Source organism: Crocodylus porosus, unplaced genomic scaffold, assembly GCF_001723895.1.
Source record: "Crocodylus porosus isolate Cpor-Errol unplaced genomic scaffold, CroPor_comp1, whole genome shotgun sequence".
NCBI lineage: Eukaryota > Metazoa > Chordata > Crocodylia > Crocodylidae > Crocodylus > Crocodylus porosus.
The window spans coordinates 18716410-18738101 of record NW_017728925.1 but is presented as its reverse complement, the minus strand read 5'-3'; the positions used below and the strand labels follow the sequence as shown (position 1 = coordinate 18738101).

General features: G+C 40.6%; 1 protein-coding gene across 2 annotated transcripts in view; it reads right to left on the bottom strand.

Moving 5' to 3' along the window:
- Nucleotides 1–2629: 2629 nt before the first annotated feature.
- SCAI (suppressor of cancer cell invasion) overlaps nucleotides 2630–21692 on the bottom strand; it is a 63572-nt gene continuing 44509 nt past the window's right edge. The window contains exons 9-18 of one of the 2 annotated variants that reach the window (XM_019541033.1): nucleotides 21223–21375; nucleotides 20458–20559; nucleotides 19502–19603; nucleotides 18568–18646; nucleotides 16295–16394; nucleotides 13733–13814; nucleotides 9576–9648; nucleotides 7745–7918; nucleotides 7423–7523; nucleotides 2630–6325 (exon numbers count right to left, since the gene is read on the bottom strand). In XM_019541033.1, coding sequence (XP_019396578.1) covers nucleotides 6179–6325; nucleotides 7423–7523; nucleotides 7745–7918; nucleotides 9576–9648; nucleotides 13733–13814; nucleotides 16295–16394; nucleotides 18568–18646; nucleotides 19502–19603; nucleotides 20458–20559; nucleotides 21223–21375 — 1113 coding nt within the window. In that variant the 3' untranslated portion in view covers nucleotides 2630–6178. Of the gene's footprint in view, nucleotides 6329–7422; nucleotides 7524–7744; nucleotides 7919–9575; nucleotides 9649–13732; nucleotides 13815–16294; nucleotides 16395–18567; nucleotides 18647–19501; nucleotides 19604–20457; nucleotides 20560–21222; nucleotides 21376–21692 lie in introns of both variants that reach the window. The other variant, XM_019541034.1, reaches the window with a different exon arrangement.

Sequence of the window (21692 nt, the reverse complement as noted above, 5' to 3'; positions counted from 1 at the left end):
AATTTCACCATTTTCACTGAGAAGTGGTAATGAAAGAGGCTGGAAGAAATCTGCAAAGCAGATGGGGTCCCTTCTTTTTGTAAGCAAATATTAGGGGAGCAAGTAACATGGTCTGAACAGGAAATTCAAAACAGCCTTTCTGCAGTTTCAACTTGTATGGAAGGTTTCATTAGCCCTGCAGGAATATGTGCAGGGGAACAACCTAATTAGATCTGAAAACTGTCAGTGCCTTACTTGAAGAGTAGCATTGGAAATCAGCTGCTCAAGTCTCAAAGCATGAACTGAAGCAAGAATATCCGAGTAAAAGCACTTACACATCTGGGCAACTGAGTTCACAGCAAGAATAAGTCAAGAAGGAGAGGAGAGATTTATTCCTTCACTCTTCTGAAACACCATTTAGAAATTCAGAAGTCTTCAGCGGGTTCTCTCAGCAACTGGGAAGAGAAGTGGTTTGGAGAAAAAGAAATAGCTAAATGGAAGGCAGGGTCTTCTCAGGAGAAAATAGCTGAACGGTGATGGCAACTGGCTTATTCTAAAAGCAAGCAAGTCAATCTAAAGATATACTTTTCACAGTTCCCTCCCACATTCAAACATCCAATATCCAGAGCCCCTGCACTGGATCTTCATAGATGGATCTAATATTCCTCTACAAAGTTATTCAGAAATGTGGGTGATCTTAGTTACTTGCATGATTCCCACTTGGGGTATTTCTTTCCCAATCTGCCATAGAAGCATCCTTATCCACAGATCAGCACTGCTCCAGTCCAGGTGCAGCTCTTAGCTATCTACAGACCTTTCCCCATCAGATTGCCAATATTTTTTGTATGAGTGCAGCTTCCCTTGACACAACAACTCAAGGAGCTGTTATATCAATAGCTATTGATCAACCAGTATTTAGAACAACTATGTTGCCTACTCCTGCCTGTTCTGCATTAAAGCTCTGACTGTTACTACCAGCAGTGAGGTGTGATGCTGAAAAAGATTATTAAAAGAGTCTAGTGAATGTTTGTAGGAGAAGCCTTAAAAAGAGAACAGGTATTTCAGAAACATTATTTTAAAGAAGGAGCTGACTTCAAAAGATGGTAGATTTGAACTGTTTTCTTCCTCAAAATAAATAGCTCTGGATTCTTCTTCATCTTTCATATGCCATTTTAGGATTACAACATTCATAGATTAATATCCAAATTTGATAACCATTCAATTGATTTCAGGGGTCACTGCATGGATTGATTTTAGACCGCCTTTAAGTGATCTAATTGGACAATTGTTCCCACTTGTTGCACAGTCTGGGAGAAGAAAAATCGCACTGCCGTTGCAACCCTAACTCTCTTTGATTCTCCATTTATGGAGTAGGATTCACATACAGGCTTTCTTCCCATCTTTACAAAGGCAGTTTTACCAGAGTTTATAAAAGTAAGAGCTCCAAAGATGAATGTGTGTTCCTCTGAATCCTAAATCCCCATACTCTCATACTTTCTTTGACACTTGGAGAGAGGTCCTGGTACTCTCTCTAAGAATTTCTTAGCATGCTTAGCTGAGAAAGTGGCTGCTATCTACCAAAGATTATTATTCCAAAGTCTGTCAGGTCAAACAGTTTTGAGACTTGCTCAGCATTCATTCCAGCCTAGTTTGTCCAATTGTCACACGTCTCTGATTCTGATGGAACAGAGAGCATTAGTATCTGCTGCACAAGAAGCCCTTTTTTATCCAGAGAGTGGTTATAAAGTACAACCAAAGGAAGATCCACAGCTCTGTTTTTCATTGCTAATCCAAGATGCCAAGGGAAAGAAGAGCAGTAAGTGTTAACCTTGGCCAGATGGTTTAAAGCTTAAATGGTACAGGAGTACAGGGCAAGAGAGATGCCACAAATGGCAATAAAGGTGTATTTGATCAGGCCCGCTATATTACCATGAGCAGAAGGCAGGACCTATGGCAGAAGTCTGCCAAGCAGGCACTTAGTCAGGTTTGCATATTTCCCTCTGTCATTCATGACCTTGACCTACCTGTTGGTTTTAATTCAAGTCCCCTCTACTGTTGTAAGGAAAACACTCATTTTTGAGTGTTCAGGCTCTCATTTTTGGGTGCCTGAAATCAAATACCCATTTGTATCTGAAAATAGGGGCTCCACTCCCCCTCCAGATCTTTCTATCACTGCTACCCACTTCTAAACTGAGGATTGCTGAATATGAAACCAATGGAGAAACACTTTTCTGATATGTACAAACCTGCTGTGTACACAGAGAATGGTATTTACAGACATATACATATGCATATAGTACATACACATGTTGATGAGGACTTAGTACAAAGTGGAAAGAGAATTGTAATCCTCTGGTCTTGAATACTGCTGATTTTGTTGGAAAAAATGAGAGATCCCTTTTGATCTTGTCTGTAACAGATATGGGGTATTATTTTATGTATTTATATTTTTACAAATACAATCCTCGGAGAGACAAAAGAAGTGAAGCTCACGTCTTGAAAATCCCCGTTTTCAAGTTTCACTAACAGCAAATATTTTGAACAAAGTAATCACATGACAGAATAGTCAGGAAGAGAACAAGGTCTTCTTTACAAGCACATTATTGATTTTCTGGATTCAGTCAGTGCTACTAACATGTTTGGATCTTGATCCAAGCTTCAAGTTCTCTTGTTTTCTTCACAAGCCTCTTCTACCACTTCTGTATGGGTGCTCCCATCTGACCAGACCCATAACAGACTCCAGCTAAATGGGGCATTAAGACCAACTTTATCACACTGTTTGACAGTACAGAGATAGGCTTAGGAATCGGACAGATGCACCATATGCAAAGACTCTACCTTTCATCCTGGCTGAGCAGGAGACAAGTTTGTCCTGCCAGGGCTTCTCCAGTCAGCTTCCAAGACATTTCACATGAGTTCACAAGGACACAAATGGGGCATTCCCAAAGGTCCAGAAGAGCATGCTTTTCTCAGATACAAGGAAGTGAACGGGACAAGAGTGAGTTTCTCCCCCAGTTAACTTAGAAACATGAGGGACAGAGCAGCATGGATGCTGCTCGTCATTGTCCTGCAACTATGAAGATCTTCCTACTTCTACAGTTTCCCTAGCATATGTCCCAGGACAAAGCATGCTCCATGGAAGTTATAATGAAAGAAATAACAGCATTAACTGTTAAACCATCCTGAGCTGTAGCAATTGGGACCTCCTGCACTTTGAGGAGGGTAGATTATCACTGCAGCAAGAAATATGGGTTCATTTCACAATGTTACTGTCCCCTCAGTGAAAACTGGAATATTTGAATTTATAAAAGAAAAGCCCCTGATGACTAGATGAGGCCTCCTATACCTAGTTTCAGCTGCAAACAATTTCACAGAACCAAACATGAGCCCCTGAAAATAGAGGATTACCATGGGAATACAGCCACAACCTTAACTACAGCATCCTGAATGATGCTTCTAGAACACCCTCCTGGAATGCATCCCGATTGGCGTCTGTGTGTATATATAATTTTTGTATATACAACTTGTATTATCTCTCATCTTCCTATATACAAATATTTACACCCACATACATATTTACAAGCACACCCAACCAGTGGGTCTGTGCATCCTGTACATACACACACAAACGCCTTGTATATACACAGTCATTAAAATAATCTCATCTCAGCTAAAGATGGGTGGGTGACAGAGAACCACAATCCAAGAGAAGAGAACTGCAGACGAAGCAGAGGCAGCCCGGTCACCACTCACAGTCTGCTCATAGGAAGAAACATTTTTGTTCCTAGTATTCACCTGAACTTTTGGTACTCAGACATGAATGACTGATGGCACTGGCCAGGGCCTAAGACAGTGCAAGCAAAGGTGGCACAAGCTTCCTGCCTGCAACAGCTCTGGCTGTTCTGCACTGTACTCCTCCCCGAGCCCCAAGCCAGTAGAAGGAGACCGAACCCAGCCTGCAACACTCTCCACCCCTTATAGTCCAGCCTCTCTTGAACAGAAGGTCACAGTACTATGCAACAGTCCTGTGATAAGGCCCACTGGGGCTGGCATCAAATTAATGAAGCTGCTTTTCTTTTAAAAACTGCAATATTTGACTGGACTCCTGAGTCATGGGGCTAATTAAATTCCTTCCCCACCCCTTTCACTGTTCCAATATCAGAAAGGAACAGAGACCAAAATCTTTTCTTAACGGCCTGGAACGCTCCATGTTGCTAACTCATACGGTCATGATCCACTGTGCTTGCTCTACTGCGGTTAAATTAATATGGTACTTGGAACACCCTAATGGACTTAATTCAGACAGCAGAGCCATGCACAATAACAAAAGCTAGAAGGCAGCCTTTCCAATACCAGCCAGATTATACCCATACAGAAGCAGCATGACTTCAGTTTGATTTGTTAATATTATTCCAGATGTCAATTCGGTCCGTTTGAAAAATTATTTTGTAATTTTTTATAAAATTATGCTTCTTTTCTACAAGGACAACCCTGCCCTGGATTTAAAGGCATGAACAACACCTTCTGAGCAGCATCAATATTCTCAGAAAGTGCACTTCACTTTTATATTTTTATAGAAGCCAAACGTTGAAACATCAGTATCTGCTAGCCTTCAGCTTGGTTTTGGGAAGAGTTGTATTTTCTGCTGTTGCTAACCCAAGTGAAGGCTGTCTGAAATCTGGGGTGACAATAATTATTAGGCTGGACATATGAAACATTTACTTCAATGCTCCTCAGCGCTCTCTCCTCTCTGCTCCAGGCTGCCTCTCTGTCAGCAAGTGCAAGAGCTCCTGCAGCCATTGTGAACTCCAGAGGCATTTGTCCAGCCAGCAACAAACTCCCGCTTTCTCAGCGAACACATTCACACAGATCATAACCATCTTTCGCTGTACCCAAAATGGAGACTGCATGAGACCCTGCTGAGAGATGTTATGTTCAAGCAAAAATATCTGATTAAAAGGGTCCCAACTGAGGCTGGAGAACCTATAAACCAAGCCCTGCTAGCTGTTATCATGTACCTCTCACTCCTCAGCCAGTCTGCCCTTCCAAGAGCATCTCCAGACCAGGGAAGTGGGGGAGCATGATGGAAGAATAGGTATTTGCTACATGTAGGACCGCAGTGCTTTGTAACAGAACTTACTTTTGTTAACCATAACAACAACAAAAATCAAACAAAACAAAACAGGGCTTTTGGAGTCAAAAAGATGCATGAAGAGATCACCTCATGGTTACAAGTAGGTAACTGCACCAGTTCTGTGAGGCTTCTGGCCAAGTGTTTGTTGGGGAGGGCTGGTACTCAGTACTGCTACGGGACACACTTTAAATTCCCAGGTACCAGAAATGCTGGTCCCGTTAGCTTCTTCATTCATGTGAGAAAAGGATGGGGAATCCTGGTGATTTCAGAAGAGCTGTCAATAAGCAAAAAAGGAGTAACACATTGTCCTCCCATGACAGAAAAGTGGTGGGCTCTGACCTCAGACATGGTGGGGGAGGGGGAAGGGCCAGCTTTATTCAATGCACATCAGCCTGCTATCCTACACCCAAAGCAGGCAGAATGGGATATGTATCCCTGGCCAGCAGCGCTGTGCAGTGCAAGATTTAAGTGACAAATTTACAAGGAACACTAGATTGCAGGGGAGTCCTTGACAACATTACTTCAACCCTGCTGCTCCAACTGCATTCTAACATTTCTGTCCAATTATTCACCTAAAAATGAAAAATATATATTTATTATGAAGGACTCTTATTGCTATTGTTGGTTTGCACTGTATGGTTCAAACTTTATCATTTCAAATCCAAACTCTTTGAGGAGAAAATATTGTTTTTTTCCCTATTTTTTTCCTATCCAATTTTTTAAAATTGTATAAAAATAAAGGATTTTCCACAAATGTGGGCTAAAAGTGACCAATAATACTTATACTTAGGATCATCTGTTGGAGATGTGGTTAATTTCAGCCACAAAACAAAAATAAAACTCCAGGGATTCCTTAGGTTAACATTTAAAAGACATGAAAACATTTGTTTATAAAATTGACCCCATACAGAATGGAACAGCCAAGCTAACAGCTGGTTTTTTTAATAATGGTCTTAAATTTAAAAATAAAAATCAAGTAATTCCTTTTCTGGATTTTCACATTAGAAAACTGCACCATTCAAAAACTGTGGCTAGGGAAACCCCATTGCAATAAGAAAGTTTCTTTTAATAGTCATCGAGGGTGTTTTCCAGGAACACATTTCTAACATCCAGTATGGAAGCCAACTCCAAAATGTGTTTTTGGAGGTGAGGGTTCTCCACTGTTTCGTCTCTTGGCAACTGGGGATAAGATTCTGGATAATTTCGAGTTTCCTGCTAGACAAAAAGAAAACAAAAACAGTATATTTACTCTTTATAATATTTACAACAAAAGTACACAACTCAAAAGACCAAACTCATTTAAAAATATGCCGATTTGTATAAATAGGCCACACAAAAGACAGGATTTCACTGGAAGTAATGAAAGTGCTTTTCAGAGCATTTTCCCTTGACACAAGGTCATATCCTAATTTGCAAAGCTGCAGGGAAGCTCAAGCCTTACTGGTCATGGTGGCGATACATAGGTTCAGTAACTTAAGACAGCTGGGCGTGTTCCATTTTTATTGTACATTCATGGAAACCATGAGGAAAAGGGAAATTTGACACACACGCACACACATGCTAAAATAGACTGCTGAGATATTTTACTTTCTGTACATCTACTTTTTCAGGTTTTCTATAATGCTTGAACACTAAGTAGGCAAGCTAGATCTGGATGCCTACACCCACAGTGTGCGTAAAGGTGTAAGCCCAGAAGCAAACTTCATTTGTGACACTTCTCAACAGCAGGGAAAACACTTTCCTGCCCTCTAACTGTTTGTTCTCCTTCCAAAAGCTCCTTCAGATCCCACAAATTCCAAGAGACTTCTCAGTCAAAGACCACTTTCTCCCAACTTTCTATGGTTCTGTTAATTTTTGACAAATCATTCTCTCTACTTTTTGCACAGTTCAGCTACCATTCAAAACCTGTGCACAATTTATAATGCTTTATAAAATAATGTGTGTGGTCAGTATTAGACAGCATTTCCTTCAGAAATGGTGCAGTTAAAAGGGATCAGAATTAAAAGATTTCATGCTTTCCACATAATCAGAAGACAGATGCAACATACTGTTAAAATCAGGTCTAAGCATTAATACAGGAAGGCTTTATCACCAGTAAGAATTAAGAACATTACCCAATACATACTCCATATACATATTGGTGAATACTGTTCTGAGAATTTCAGGAGCCCTTCAGACTGGTAATAGTGCCATCTGTGACCACAAGAACTACAGAAGAGACCTTTTTATCCCCAGCCTGTGCAATTCTCTGTGAAAACAGCATACGCTAAGTGAATTGTTCTCATGAAGGGATCACTTTCCCTGCATACCCGGAAAATTTTGTGCATCCTCATGGTGGCAGAGCAGAAGATGAATCTTGTTAGAAGTAAGCGAAGAAATTCATCCCCAAAAAACTGAAGGAAAGCCTGATCTGCAGAAAGGAAGAAGGTAACACTTAAAGAAAACTTGATAAAGAACAGCATTAAGGCAAGAAACCTTTGAGGAAACACATGGAATAGCTGTGCATTTCTCACTCAGTCTGCATTATCCTTTACACAAGTTGAGGAATACAAAAAACAATTAAAAGAAAAATCAGCTTGGGTTGTCTATTGAGCTGTCGGTTGTAGAAGATGTAGATCTTTCAGGACATACCTATGGAGCGGGAATGAGTCAGCAGCTGGGCAATATCCCGGTTGATTTTTCTAAGGTAATCTTGACACTTCTCCCACAATCCTCTGCGCATGCTTGATAATCCAGAGACAAATAGGAATGCCATTAAAGGATTGTTCAGAAAGAGGGTGAAGAGGCTACCCCGCTGAGACTGATCTAAAAGCCAATAATAAATAACAACATGATGCATTTGGCATGTCAAACAGAAGAGTTGCCCTTGCTGCAGAACAAAATCCTGAACCCATCACTCATTCATCTGTTACAGAGACTTGAACTCGCTGCACTGTCTAATAATGTTTTCCCTGCCCTTATGATGGGTTAAATCACATGCATTATCAGGAAAACAGCAGTTCAGGATCGTAGCATATATGTGCACAAGCCAGGTGCAGAAGAGACTGCATCGGTGCTTATGTTTTTCCAAATCTGTGAACAGTTTTACTGCAATTTGTGTTATCACAGAATATAAAATGTGTTTATGAAGTCATAACTGACCAAACTGTCTCAAAATACTTCCCTATTTTAGGTTTTAATAGAAGCATTACTGGACAAGGGTATACAAGATGTCTGTATAGATGAACAAATAACACTTGAGACATAGGGTCTCCAACCCAAAATCTACATAAGCGTCCCCCTTCTTTTCACCCTCTCCTTAATTCTGAAGAAATCTACTCCTTTTCCTGGCAGGGCTTCTGGCTTTTATTTAAGAATTTTTTAAGACAAGAAAGCAGAGATAAAAGTTAATGTGGAATCTCCTTAGGACTCTGGTCACAGTGTGTCAGTTTATGTACATTAAAATTAGGGCCTCTGCTGGAGACACTCACTGTTTTAAAAGGTAAGTTCTATTGTTGATTAGAATATCTGTTGAATTAAATAGTTTCACTTGAACAATTCTTAATTTCTAAAAAAAAGCTTCATTTAAATAGAACTTACCTTAAAGCAATTGTAGTCTCCAGCTTCCCATGCATTCACTTGATGAACACCATTCTTGTGCCACAAACTATGTCAGCAGACTGGACTTCATGCTCAGAAGTAGCAGTAAAATGACAGCCCTGACCAAGATACCCCAGAACCATTTACAGTTATTGGCATTGTGAAGTTTTTATAAAGGTAAATATGATTAGAGCAATTAATTGCTGCAAACTTCTTTTAAGCTCTGACAAGTGAATCTCCTGAACACACTGGAGTCCACACTGCATCCTCCATTCCTAACAGAAGAGGCAGATGGCAAATCAGTCCTGGGTCATTTTTAACCTAGAAGATTTCAGAAGTGTTCTGGTCCATGAGCTGTCCCTACAGGAATCATTGCATCTTCTCTGTAATATGTAAATCTAACATTTTTTTGTTAAGCAACCCTCAAAATGCAGCAACAGGTGTCACAGAGACTGCAGACTGGTTATAAAGTCCTGGTCTCGGGACTGTGGCTAGGACAGGGAGTAGGTAGTGTAATCCTAGCAACATTTCTATTGTAGTGAAACTTTTCTCAAGTGCTAGTCATAGAAGAAATGAACTACAAGACCAGCACCAGGACATTTCCACCTTGCTGCATCTGAGGAGATATTACATGCTGGTGCTGATCAGACAGTCTCCTGCCAATCATGCCACGTTAAAGAAGTCATTCACTGTGAACTTCAAGTAAATTCTGGGCATGCCAGACTGGTCCAGCAATATTCACCCCAGCTGGGATCATCACATAAAGAAAAAGTCTTCCAAAAGCAGACAAGTTTCCATATAGCATCCATCAGCTCCAAAAATTATGCAGACAGACAGACAAACAAGTGATACAACTGAAAGCTGCTAAAGAACACCTTCATACCTTGTAATGCTTTGGGATATGCTGTTGGAGAAAGCAAGCACACCAGTGGTTGTCCAAATAAATTTGTGAAGTTCTGCAATAGAAAATAATTAAAACATCCTTAGGTCAGAACCCCAATCTGTTTAACTGATACAGTTAAGGCTACTAATTGAGGTAGGTAAGCATACCAGAAAAATGGAGCCACTAAGGCTAACATTCAATTCTTCATATACCACAGCCCAACAGAAAAAAAACAAATTTTAAAAAAAATGTTAAATTCTCTCACCCCCAACAACCGGCACAAGTTTCACAGAAAGAGGGCTTCTACAGATAACCTATTAACCCACTAGAATAATGGAATTACTTAAAAATTATATTCTATGATATGAAGTAGAAGCCGTTTATTTTTAGACACAAAAGCAAGTTACCTTCTTTGTCCCTAGCTCAATAATTCAATGTCCCTAGCTCGATTGTTCAATTAAAGTAACTGCAATTTTCTTTTGTTTAACAAGCAATAGGACTGTTCCTACTAGAACAAGAGAGCCAGAGGGAGTTTGGTTTTAAAATAAACAAAGCCTGTTATTGGAAAACTTATTCTTACTGAAATATCTTATTTTCCTTCAGTACTAGTATAAATGCACCAAACTGCACAAGAAAGCCAGCAGACAGCACTACTATACCAAAGGAAGAGTCCTTCTGGTCTAGCACATAGTGCAGGTCCAAAACAGGAAAAAGGTTCTTCAATTAACTATTAGAGCCTGTCCTCATGCCCTAAGCTAGTAATACTACCAGAACTGAAGAGCTGTGAAGTCAGAAAGGACAGACTAATTCATCTGTACACCTCTAATGCATGTATTCACATCGTGCAACAGGGGTCAGATGAATGCAATTCAGTCCCTTTAGATCAGATTTTATACTCCTAAAGTACAAATTATGAATTTTAGTTACAGGTCATGGAGAATCATCAATGGGCTGAAAAATTAAATGGTTATGCAGCTGGGCTCTGTTTTCACCCAATTCGAACAGATTTCCATTCCTTCCATTGTGCTTTATTTCAATTAGTTTCATTAAAACAATTAATTCTAAACTTGTTAAAATACTGAAAATGGTGGCCTGGTCTAATCAAAGTAATGCATTTTGTATGCATAACAAAATGCTGATTAGGCTTGAAAGCTCTGTTCCAAGAAGTGATCCAGGAAGATTTATGGGCTAAATATTATAGGTCTAGTCTCCAGTCAAAAACCATTACTGCACAGACAATAGCTGTAAGCCAAACTACTAATTGATAATACTGAACACTATAGGGAGAATTTTAAATGCTAGCAGGTGTCTCTGCAACCATTACTATTCTGGCCCATTAGGAACAGAATAATCCCAGAACTGCTACTGGCACCAAGGGGTTTGAACATTCCTGCAGCACAACTGTTTAGCATTAGGAAACTGTCACAGCTGGGGTTAAATATTGCAGGTGACCTGGTTAAAAATCAGAACAAATGTTTTTACACTCCACTGCTGAAAATAACAATTTACTGAAGCAATGCCAAGAACCACCTTCTGAAGGCCCTAGTAGTACAGTATTAATCCTTTTAAGATGTCCAAGACCACTCTAGACTATGAGCATTTTAAAACAGCTCAAGTTCAAAACTTTTTGCTGCTTTGAACTGAAGATGTCAAACATGGCCATTAAGCACTGCAACGGAAGGAGATCACCGTCATGCTGAGGGGTACAAGAATGACATTCTCTGCACTAAAACAGAAGGAGAGAGCACAAATACTTAAATGCAGAACCATTAAACCTTTAATGGCATCGCAACAGCAGCAGCAGCAGCTCCAAGGGTAAAACCACTCCAAGAGCTTGAAAGCCAGGCTGCCTGAAATTGCAGAGAAGTCTGAATAGACAAACACAGCTTGCAGTTATGTATTTAGCTGAAGGTGGAAGATAAAGGATGAGACTCTATAACAAAGTGCAGCTGGTCTGACAAATTTGCAAGTCACTTCCTGGCAGGGCTCCCTTTCTGTCATCACCATTTAAAGTGCTCAGGAGGAAAGAAAGAAAGAAAGAATGCACACAAGAGTGGAAAGCAGCTCTTAGGAGAAGGGCTGTGAGGCGTTTGTTAATGCCAAAACTGCTAGCAGTTCCATTTGAATATCAGATTAGCTACTGTTCTATCATAAAGAATTGGAATAGCAGCATAAGATGGAATAAGCATTGGCTCCTAGTTTTCACACGCTTGCACAAACCCTTTGCTTGCACTGATGCGCTCTGCCTCTGAAGCATTTCATTTTCACTAGACTCACCCCACGTTGTTTCAACACTTTTGCCGTATTAGGCAACCAAGCACACACAGAACAGACTTACAGGTAAGGTCTGGAAGACCCTGTGACTGAGCACTAGAGTATTTACTTCTAGTTGAACATGCTACACCCACACGTGAATGGTAACAGATTTCCTAAAAGTACCTTAAGGCTGAAAAAACACTTTTGTAAACAGACGCCTGTACCTGCCTCCCCAATTTCTTAACATCAGAAGAGTTCCTAGAAGCCATTTCCAGAACCTGATCAAGAAACAATACCAAGGAGTACCAAAGCAGTTATTTCACCCATGCTCATGAACCAAGATGGGCTGTTTCATGAGCTTGGGGGGGGAACAAACAAGGGACTGGGTAACTGGTATCAAGGTTTGGCTTATAGCAAAAAATAACTGGGGAGGGGGGAAGGAGAAGGGAAGGAGAGAGCCAGGCTGAGATTAGAGTCATTGCTCTTTTCACTGCATGGAAATTTTAGGCATAGTTTGGACCAGATTAAAGTATTTGATTTATTTTTAGCTAAACTTAAAACAGCTTTCTACTGAAAGCACTGCTCATGCACTGGACTCTTGGATTCCTTTGGGACTTGTGCCTGTGAGACACCCGCCTGCCCAAAGAGACCACGCATGTGAACAAAACTGTCTAATAATGCCTTCTCTCAGAACATGCCTGATTCACATATTCCTCATTTCCTACTGCAGTAGCTGAAAGAATAGTTAAACTGGAAAAAGAGTCAAGAAATTCAGAGTTATTTCAGAGTCTGCCACAATCTTCCCGCATGGCTGTGGACAAGTCATGAAAGTTCCCGGCATCTGCATTTCCCTCTCTGTAAACTGGGGTAATACTAACAAACCCAATGAAGTTAAATTTACTGGCATTTGAGAAGTTATTCTAAATGGCACAAAAAGGAACTAGGCAAAAGGCAACACTTTGTTATGACTTTTAGAGCAGAGGGTCCTCAAATTGATACACACATCTTGAATCATATGATCACTGTTGTGCTTATTCTTAGCCAATGCATGCCTCTGAAAAAGCAACACAGAGGACAGACCATGAGCTCATCTGGCCACTAGACGTCCCTACTGTTCCTCAGAAATACAGTCTCAAATATTCATTTGTTGGATTGCCAATAAAAGAGCTGCAAAAGGAAGACATCAGGAAGTGAAAGTTTCCCGTACCTAGCACATATTTTAACAGCCCATTCACTACTGAAATAATATCAATGTCATCTCAATGTACTTGGTTGCTTTGGAATTAATCAAATTTACTTTCATGTTACCTGAATTGCAAATTACCAATGTTGATTTGGCATGAAACAATTCTACCCTGACTGTTTCCACAGCATCCAGTCAGAAGCGATTTTGTTCCTAGCTGGTATAAGCACTAGAAGATGCTGAATGTATATTTTATGTTTATGGTGTATTTTTGCCTGAATTTACTGCTGTTATTTTCTCTTGTTCAAGTTATTTTTCAGATGTATACAATTAACAACACAAAGCTCTGTGGGTTAACTTGTCTGTGTCAAGTAAAGCAGATCAGTGAAGAATGGCTCAAGTGATGATAGCAGATTAAGTAACCACCAGCCAAAAAGAGAAACTTGTCTTTGGCATATAACAAAAATAAACCTCCCACCAGAGACCTTGGAAATCTTTAACTGTTTTTTCCTCCAGAAGGTTTTATTACTTTCCAATGAGCAGCTGTTCACATGCTTCTCCCTCTTGTTCCTATTGATAGGATCAGATCCTGACTAGCATGCAAAACCTCAAAAGACTAAATACAAAAGTGCTTAAAAATAACCTGATAAAAAGAATAAGCTATCTAGGAGTTGACACTGTATCCTGCTGTACATGCAGCTGCTTTCCAAAGCCTTACCTTATAGGCGACACTGTTTGAAGAGTCCACAATGATAAAGAGGGGCTTTCTTGTGAAAGGGTAGAGATCACCAGGGTGAAGGCTGGAAAGAGAAAGAGACACTTCACAGAGCACTAGAATTTCTGTGAAGCTGCAATGGGGACACACAACTTCTAGTCATATGACTGCCCACATCAAGAGAGGGAAAGCAGAAGAAAACAACAAAGCCCAATAGTCCAAGTCAGAGACTAGGCCAGAAGGGACCAATGCAATCGCTAGTCTGAGCCTGCATGCAGCAGGGACCATAGGTTTCTCCTGCATTAATTCCTGTTGGAACTACAGCCTATTAGAAAAATGTCCCATCCTGATACCAAGTTTTCCAGCAATGGAGAACCCACTGCAACCCTTGGCGAGTTGTTCAGAGGGTTAAACTGCCCTTTGATGTTAACATTTTGTACTTTATTTTTAAGCTGAATTTCAAGCCCTTCAACTTACAGTGATATAGTAGTTTTTCATTATATTCGTACATACTAAACCAAAGAGCCCATCATCAAGGTTTTGTTTCTAAACACATGGTTACAAACTGATCACGTTATCACTTAGCTTTCTAAAATAAGCTAAGGAAACTGAGTTTCTCTAATTTCTCCACTACAGCTTAGGTTTTTCTATGCTTTAAAACATTCTCACTTGCTTTTCTTCAACATCCTTCTTGAACTGCAGACACCAGACTGGGACGTAACATTCTAGGAATGGTCACACTTGTGTCACATACAGACTAACGTGTTCATATTCCTTCAGGATTCCCATGATTTTACATTCCAGGATCATATTAGCATAGGTGTCTTTTGCAGTGAGAATAATATCCCAAAATTAAAAACAATTAGGGGTTTTAACAAATGGGTATAAAACACCTGAACACCACACAAAAGTTCCAGGATGGGTCAGTACAAACCAACATCCTCTTCTCTAGCCTTTCTGGAAAGTGGGTAAGGGCATGTGCACTGTACACCCACCACTGCTTTCTCACATACGACCCTCCACATATGCTCCATCAGTTCATAATTATCATGCTGTCTAGCAGAGGTTCAAGTGGACTTACTCCCTAAGTATTAAGAAAGAGAGCCAGGGCTCCAGCTATTGACAAGACTTCCATGATTTCAGGCAATGATGCCAAACAATCTGTATGATCTTAACATGGATATTTCCTGAAATGCTTAAAAATGCTTCAGTGGAGTCCTCAGACAGTGCTGAATGTACTTCTCCATGCTCCCCTACCTTAGCATCTCAGTTCACTGGGCAGAACAGCTGTTAGTGCCATCTCTGCTTGGCCCGAAAGGATGGGGTACCACGGGAAACTAAGGGTGCCTGTAGCTGTGCAGGGAGGATGCTCTGATGTGCTGTAATTAATCAATTAATCAAGTCTGCTAGAGAATGCTAACTAGCACACTCCAGCAGCCTCCGTGTCTCTTGTATCAGTGGCCCTGTGCTTCAACATGGTGGTGGGAGGGTGCTTTAACTAAAGCTTGTTTGATGAGCTTCAGTTAAGGTGCTCCACTGCCATTTTGAAGTGCAGGGATGCTGATAATTAAAGTGCATGCAGCATCTTGTGTAAGAGCAGCTCTCAGAGCTGCTCTTAAAGTATCCTCCCCTTACACCCTTGGAGCACACATAAGAACACCCCAAAAGTCCTCTCCCTTCCACTGACCCCACGCAGGGGCAGTGTGGAAGAGATGGGGAGCCAATGGCCAAGTGCTCTGGTGGGGAGTACTAAGACAGACTGCTACTCCTGCACACTGGAAATGGAAGGAGCAGACAAGAGGATCATGGAGCACTTGCACTCAGAGCTGACAGACACCCATGTGCCCACTTTCAAATGACTGCTAGCATTCAAGTCTAACTCACTTGTGCCCACCCATGGCCTCCAACAATGGAAAACTCGGAAGGAAGTGGAGGGAGGATTAGGGACATACTACATCCATTTATTTATGTTTAACCTTAAGCTGAGCTGGAGACCTGAAGTTTTGAAACAGAGGGTCCAAAAGCTATATTCCTCAAGCAAAATATAGCAATGTTATTACCATCACACTATATGTTATAACCATCACACTACATCCAATAGCTGTATGTGCTCAAGATGGCATGTGCTGCACAAGTGGCCCCACTCAGAACTGAAAGCAGAGGTCTATCTCCTACTCTTACTTTTGCTAGAATGCAGGTGGAGTTGACAGTGAATGCAGACTGACAGAAGCAGAGATGAAAGTACACTGAAACTTCCTCAGCCTGACTAAGGGTTTTTGAACCCGAAAGCTTGCTTAAAATTTTTTTTCCAACTATTTAAGTTGGTCTAATAAAAGATATCAGATTCACCCAAAGAACCTTGTCTGCTCTTACTTTCTGCCACCCCATCCCCCAACCCCTAGTTCATACAGGAAACCCACACATCTCTGAAGTTTTGTAACAAGTATTTGTTAAACAACATAACCCACTTTTTTCAAGAAAAGAGCCCAGTCGGTTTTGATGCCTTTTTCCCCGTGAAAGAGAGAAAGCATGCCTCTTCTGCTTGCTGAGATTATGAAAACTTACCAGTGCATCTCCTTGTAAGACTGGTTTCGCTTGTGGATTGCATCCCCATTTATAATGTCTCTGTTACTGTTTGTAAGAACACCACCAAAATCATATGGACCTACAAATGGCAAAGAAACATCAAGATCAGCTGACATAGCACAACTGAGAGCTACCGATATTGTTGGACAAAAGTAAGTGAATTTGAACTATTATGGTTTGGGAATAAAAGGATCATGGAACGCTTGCAATTTGCTAGCCATGCAATTGAAGTTGTAGCCATTTTAGTCATTTCAGTGTCTATCAACTGCTTTGGTAATGCAATATGCTCCAGAGCTTATACTTTATTCAGTCTTTAAAACAGAGTATAAAGGAGACCAAAGACAAATATATTGTACCCTGTTAAGACTTTGTAATAAAAGGGTTTCATCTGGAGGCATCTCCAGGGACACTTTATACAAGCAAGTTAATACTGTATTTATATTACTACATGAATCAATGTATTCCAGAATCAGAATCTGGCCTTCAGATAATTAAGATCAACCAGTTTCAAAACCTGAGCCTTTCCCAGGCTGCCATAAACACCAATGTCTACAATCAGCGCACTGCAAGGAGCAGCAAGAGGGGAGCAGAGAAACTCTGGAAAGCTTGTACATGAAGACAGTTTATTTTCAGTGCTTCAAAGTTCCCATTGTTATTAGTGCAATGCCAGACACATGGTAACGGTCATTCTTGAGATTTCTGTTTCTGAAATTCTGTATTTTTCAAAGCTACATTAGGACTAGACAGCCCAAGTTTTGCAAACTCAGTGGAATATTTGCTAAGTGAGTATATCTGGGCTAACTTCTTAACTGGCCAACGAACAGCAGATAGAAAAATAAAAAACAAAATCTGATTGCCACAAAAATGCCAAGGGTTCTTACAAAAGTGTGCAAGACCCCAGCAAGTTCTTCACCCTGGTCTGGGCAATCAACCCTCTTTAACACTGACAGGGGGATAACACAGGTACTGCATCTTCCTTATCCTGCTACGCATCTACGTAACTGGATTTTAACGTAACTAAATACAGAAAAAACCCTTCCTTCAAAATGGAGAAGTCATCAATCATCTTCAAGGGGAGCTTTAGGGTGGAGAATCAGGAACAGAGCGCAAGTTCATTCAGTACTGTTACAGGGTCTTCTCTGTGACTATAGAGCCAAAACCAGAACATGGAGTTCAGTGTTACAACCTGCAGTTGCTCTTTAATACGGAGCATGACACGCAGGGAATGCTAACCTTGCAATCCACATTCCTTATTTGAAAAGTGTAACCACTAGCCCATGTGTTTCATGCACCTCTTGGGAACAGGAAGCAATGACTACGTGGTTCTTTGCAAGACACATTGGGGGCCTCTATCATAACCCAGGAAGCTAGAACAAGACACGTGGTGGATAAAATGCAGGCTCTAAAGGATAGAACATAGCTGAGAGACCAGAATACACTGGATTATAGCCCAGTGAAAAAAATGTTAAAAGCAATTTAAAAAAATCCTTGCCACAACAGAAAGGCAGCAACGATTTAAAAAAAAAAAAAACATTTTGAAAGTCCTACTCATGCATGGAGGATGGAACAGGCATGCATCATATAAAGGAATGCGAGTCTCCAACAGACGAGGTGCATACAATGTTTAGGATGCTTGAAAGAATTTCATCTTTTAAAGTTTATTATATAAATGTAACCAAATCATTTAATTGCAGTTACCCCACTTGGCCAAACTTAGGTTTTTAGATTGCAGCTGTATTTTCTGCTGGGATGGATGGAAAGGGAAGATGAGGTGAGGGGAGTTGTCAAAATCATGACAAGGGCTTGAACTGTCACATCAACAAACGTGCAAATACAACAACCTTTGCAGAGACTTTCAGCCATTTTGCCACCATTCGCCTGACCCGCTACCTTCATTGTACTCATCAAGAATTGACAAATGCCATTTTAACTAACTGTATCAAGTTAACTGTACGCAAAATGACCAATTGAGCCAGCAATGTCTTCAATATTGATGAATTTATAAACAACTCCGATGCATTAAAATCTTGGACATGTCCTCAGAAAAGGTTTCAGGTCAGTGTATGCTAATTAAATCCATGGAATTAGCTGCTCTCTAACATCCAAAGAAAAGCTAGTATTGTAACACAGATGGACACATGAAATTGGACTTGTCCTCTGGAAAGTTGCGTGACACCTTTTTCGCTCACTTGCCCTGGAATAGAAAGAGAATTCAAGCCCTGTTCATGACAGGGAGCATTCCTTTATTATACCTTCACTATCCGAACGACCTGAGGGGAACACTCCTGTAGCAGATAAGTAAATCAGCAGCACGCTGTTTGCGGGCAGCTCCTGAAATTCAAGGAGGGGGGGGAAAAGGGGGAGCAGGAAGGAGATGCATATATTTATTGTAATAGGTCACAGATATTCTGCTTCAGCCTGATAAAATCATTGCCATTTCAAGGCGCGTGCCCCCCTGCCTCTGGCTCCTTTTCATGTTTCTATATTATACAGAACCCATACTGCAGGTGTGCAGGCTCTTTGAAATGTGAGTTTTAAAGTCTGACTGGCACATCAGGTTCAGGAGCTGTAAGAGTGCATCAGTTTCCCCGCAACCCTCTGGATACCTAAAAAGGCCCTGAGCCTTCCCAAAAAAGTAGAACCCAGAAAAGATCATGTCCCTCTAGAAAAAAGGGATTTCTCAACTGTTCCAGGATCCTAAAAGTTGTTCTTTGCTCTTTAACAAAACAAAACAGGGCCAGACTGATTTGCAGCAAACCCATGATGCTGGATCCTGCACAGGTCTGAGAAAGAGCTGCAGGCACGCTAATGTTCAGCCTTTCTATTGCTTGTCTGCTCAGGGGCACCAATACCAATGACCTTTGCCCACTGGAGAACGGACTGGGTCTCCAGGCACCCACACCACCACAGACACACAGAAGGTATCATTTTAGGCTCATCAACTGTGACAACTGTTTCTGTACAGAGGAAGCATATTCTGTTTTTAGCAACTAAACCTCCAGGCTGCTGATGGTGCAGTCATAGTTAAATATATACTGGGCCCTACAACTGTGTTAAACAGAAACCAGCCATCATATTTAGGACATATAAAATGGGAATTCTTGTCTCAATTATTTTTTTATTTAGTAAGATGTTCCATTCTGGAGATTATTTCAACATGTGGTAACTACATCAAGTTTTACAAACCTTAAATGATGCTGCTAGAAATGTATACAGCTGGCTGAAGGTTGGTTTATACAGCAAGTACTTATGGGGATTTTCCCGCCTGGCTGGTTTCTCAGTTGATTCCTATTAAAACAAACAAAAATCACATGCTATATAAAGCTAAGGTGGCTTCATAAACATCTTTAACTTCAATTTTCCATTTATCAGAATATTTCACCTTCAACACGTTTCCCCCACACATAGTCTGTCCATGTTTCATTCACTACTGTGAAGGAAAATGAGACAAATGAACCTCGTGTCAGAAGATGTTAGTCTACAAGCTAACCCCTCAGTTCAATTTATAGTCCAAGATAAAAGCAAGATACAGGTGACTTTTACACAGCAAGGTGAGCAAATTCACTCTCCCATTCAGTTGGTTCTTAATACCTTATGAAAGCTCTTTGGCCATATTCATAAAGATGCTCCCTACAAACAGCACAAGCTAGTTCTGGTACTACTTTCCTTGCTTTGTACTTTACTCCTCTGAAAGAGAAATATTTTCTTCCATTGTAATCACCTAAGACAATTTGCCTGCGCTGTGGATGTGGAAGAAACATAAAAGGCTGAACGTTTCCTCTTGATCTAAAAATAACAAAATCTGCCGTAGGTTAGTCTAGAATAGATATTTAATAGCTATGACCCAAGCAAGAGGGACAATGCAAGAGTCCACTTAGCTAGTGGGAAAGGAAGGGGTTTGAGGACAACAAACAAAATTTACTTTTTTATTTACCATCTAGAAATACTTGTAACTGAAGCTTCCACATGTAACTGAAAAGCTAACACCCATGTAAAGTCTAGAGTTTAAAACGTTCTGTATCAGGACAAGAGTTCTGACAGCATACCTACCCTGCTCTGCACACAGGGACAGGGCAGAGAGATTACAGACTGAAATGAACTGAGTTCTGCTGCCAAGTTTGCAGTTGAGAAATGAAACTCACCTGCATTCCAGGTTTATTCATCTGTGAAGCCAAGTTCATCGGTTCCCTTTCAAGTGCTTGCAGCATTCGAAACATATCAATTGTTAACTCACTGAACTTGACCTGCAAGAGAAACACTGCCATCACTAACACTTTTTGCCTGCCACAGAAAACAGTTATTAGATTTATCAGGAATTATCTGGGCAAGATCTTTGAGCTGCATATTGAAGAGAGTAAATGAAGGACTATATGATGTCTGAAATGCACCACTGAGTACCTAGAAGAGGTACAGGTGAGAGAAGGCCACCTGACCAAAATTTTCCCAATTCTCCTTGGAAAGACACATATCCATTTAATTAGATATTGGACTGAGAATTTCATTAGGATCAATGCAATAGATGAGACTCTCTCCAAACAACTTTCTACAAAAATCCTGCCTCTTGCTTGTTCTGAACACGTTCTAAGCTTGAGACAGTAGAAGAGATTGTTCTTTAATGAATATGCGTGGTTAAAACAACCACAGAAAAACAAACACATGCGACAAACGTAGTTGGCTCGTATCAGAACAACTCTTTACAGCTGTCACTTAATTTTTGCCAAACTCTCAGCTTATCTAGTTTCCCTCTTATCCCTGCTGAAAGATTTTATTAATTTCCACTGAGCTCTCTAATTTCCTTTAACAAAATTAGAAAAAACAAAATGAACAAAAACCCAAATACAAAACTCAATCTCCTCCGATTCAAATTGAAGACAGACATATAAACAGCCCTTTGTAATTGCTTGTACCTGGTTATTGCAATTCCCAATAATTAGTGCATCTGCAAGAGCAAGCTGTCCCACAATCATTCCTTGTTCCAGCAACGGAGCCCCTGTTTCAGACAGTCTGTTGGAAGTGATTACGATGGTATTGTCATCATTCAGAACCATCACAGGGTCTGCCTGGAAAGACAATCAACTCACAGCATGAATTTTAAGGAGACCTACAGGGTCCACAACTGGAGACCAGAAGGAGCTCTATGGCCTGTCACTTAGAACAGAGTTATCTTGTAGCTGAAGCAAAGCTGTGAAAAGGAATTTATTTAATAAGACCATAAGAACTACCATTTATTGGGTAATACCATAGGTCCATCTTGCCCAGGACCCTGTGTCATATAGTGGCAGAGTGTGGATTTCATAGATTTCATAGACATCAGGGCTGGAAGGGACCTCGGGAGATCATCGAGTCCAGCCCCCTGCCCAAAGGGCAGGAAGTCAGC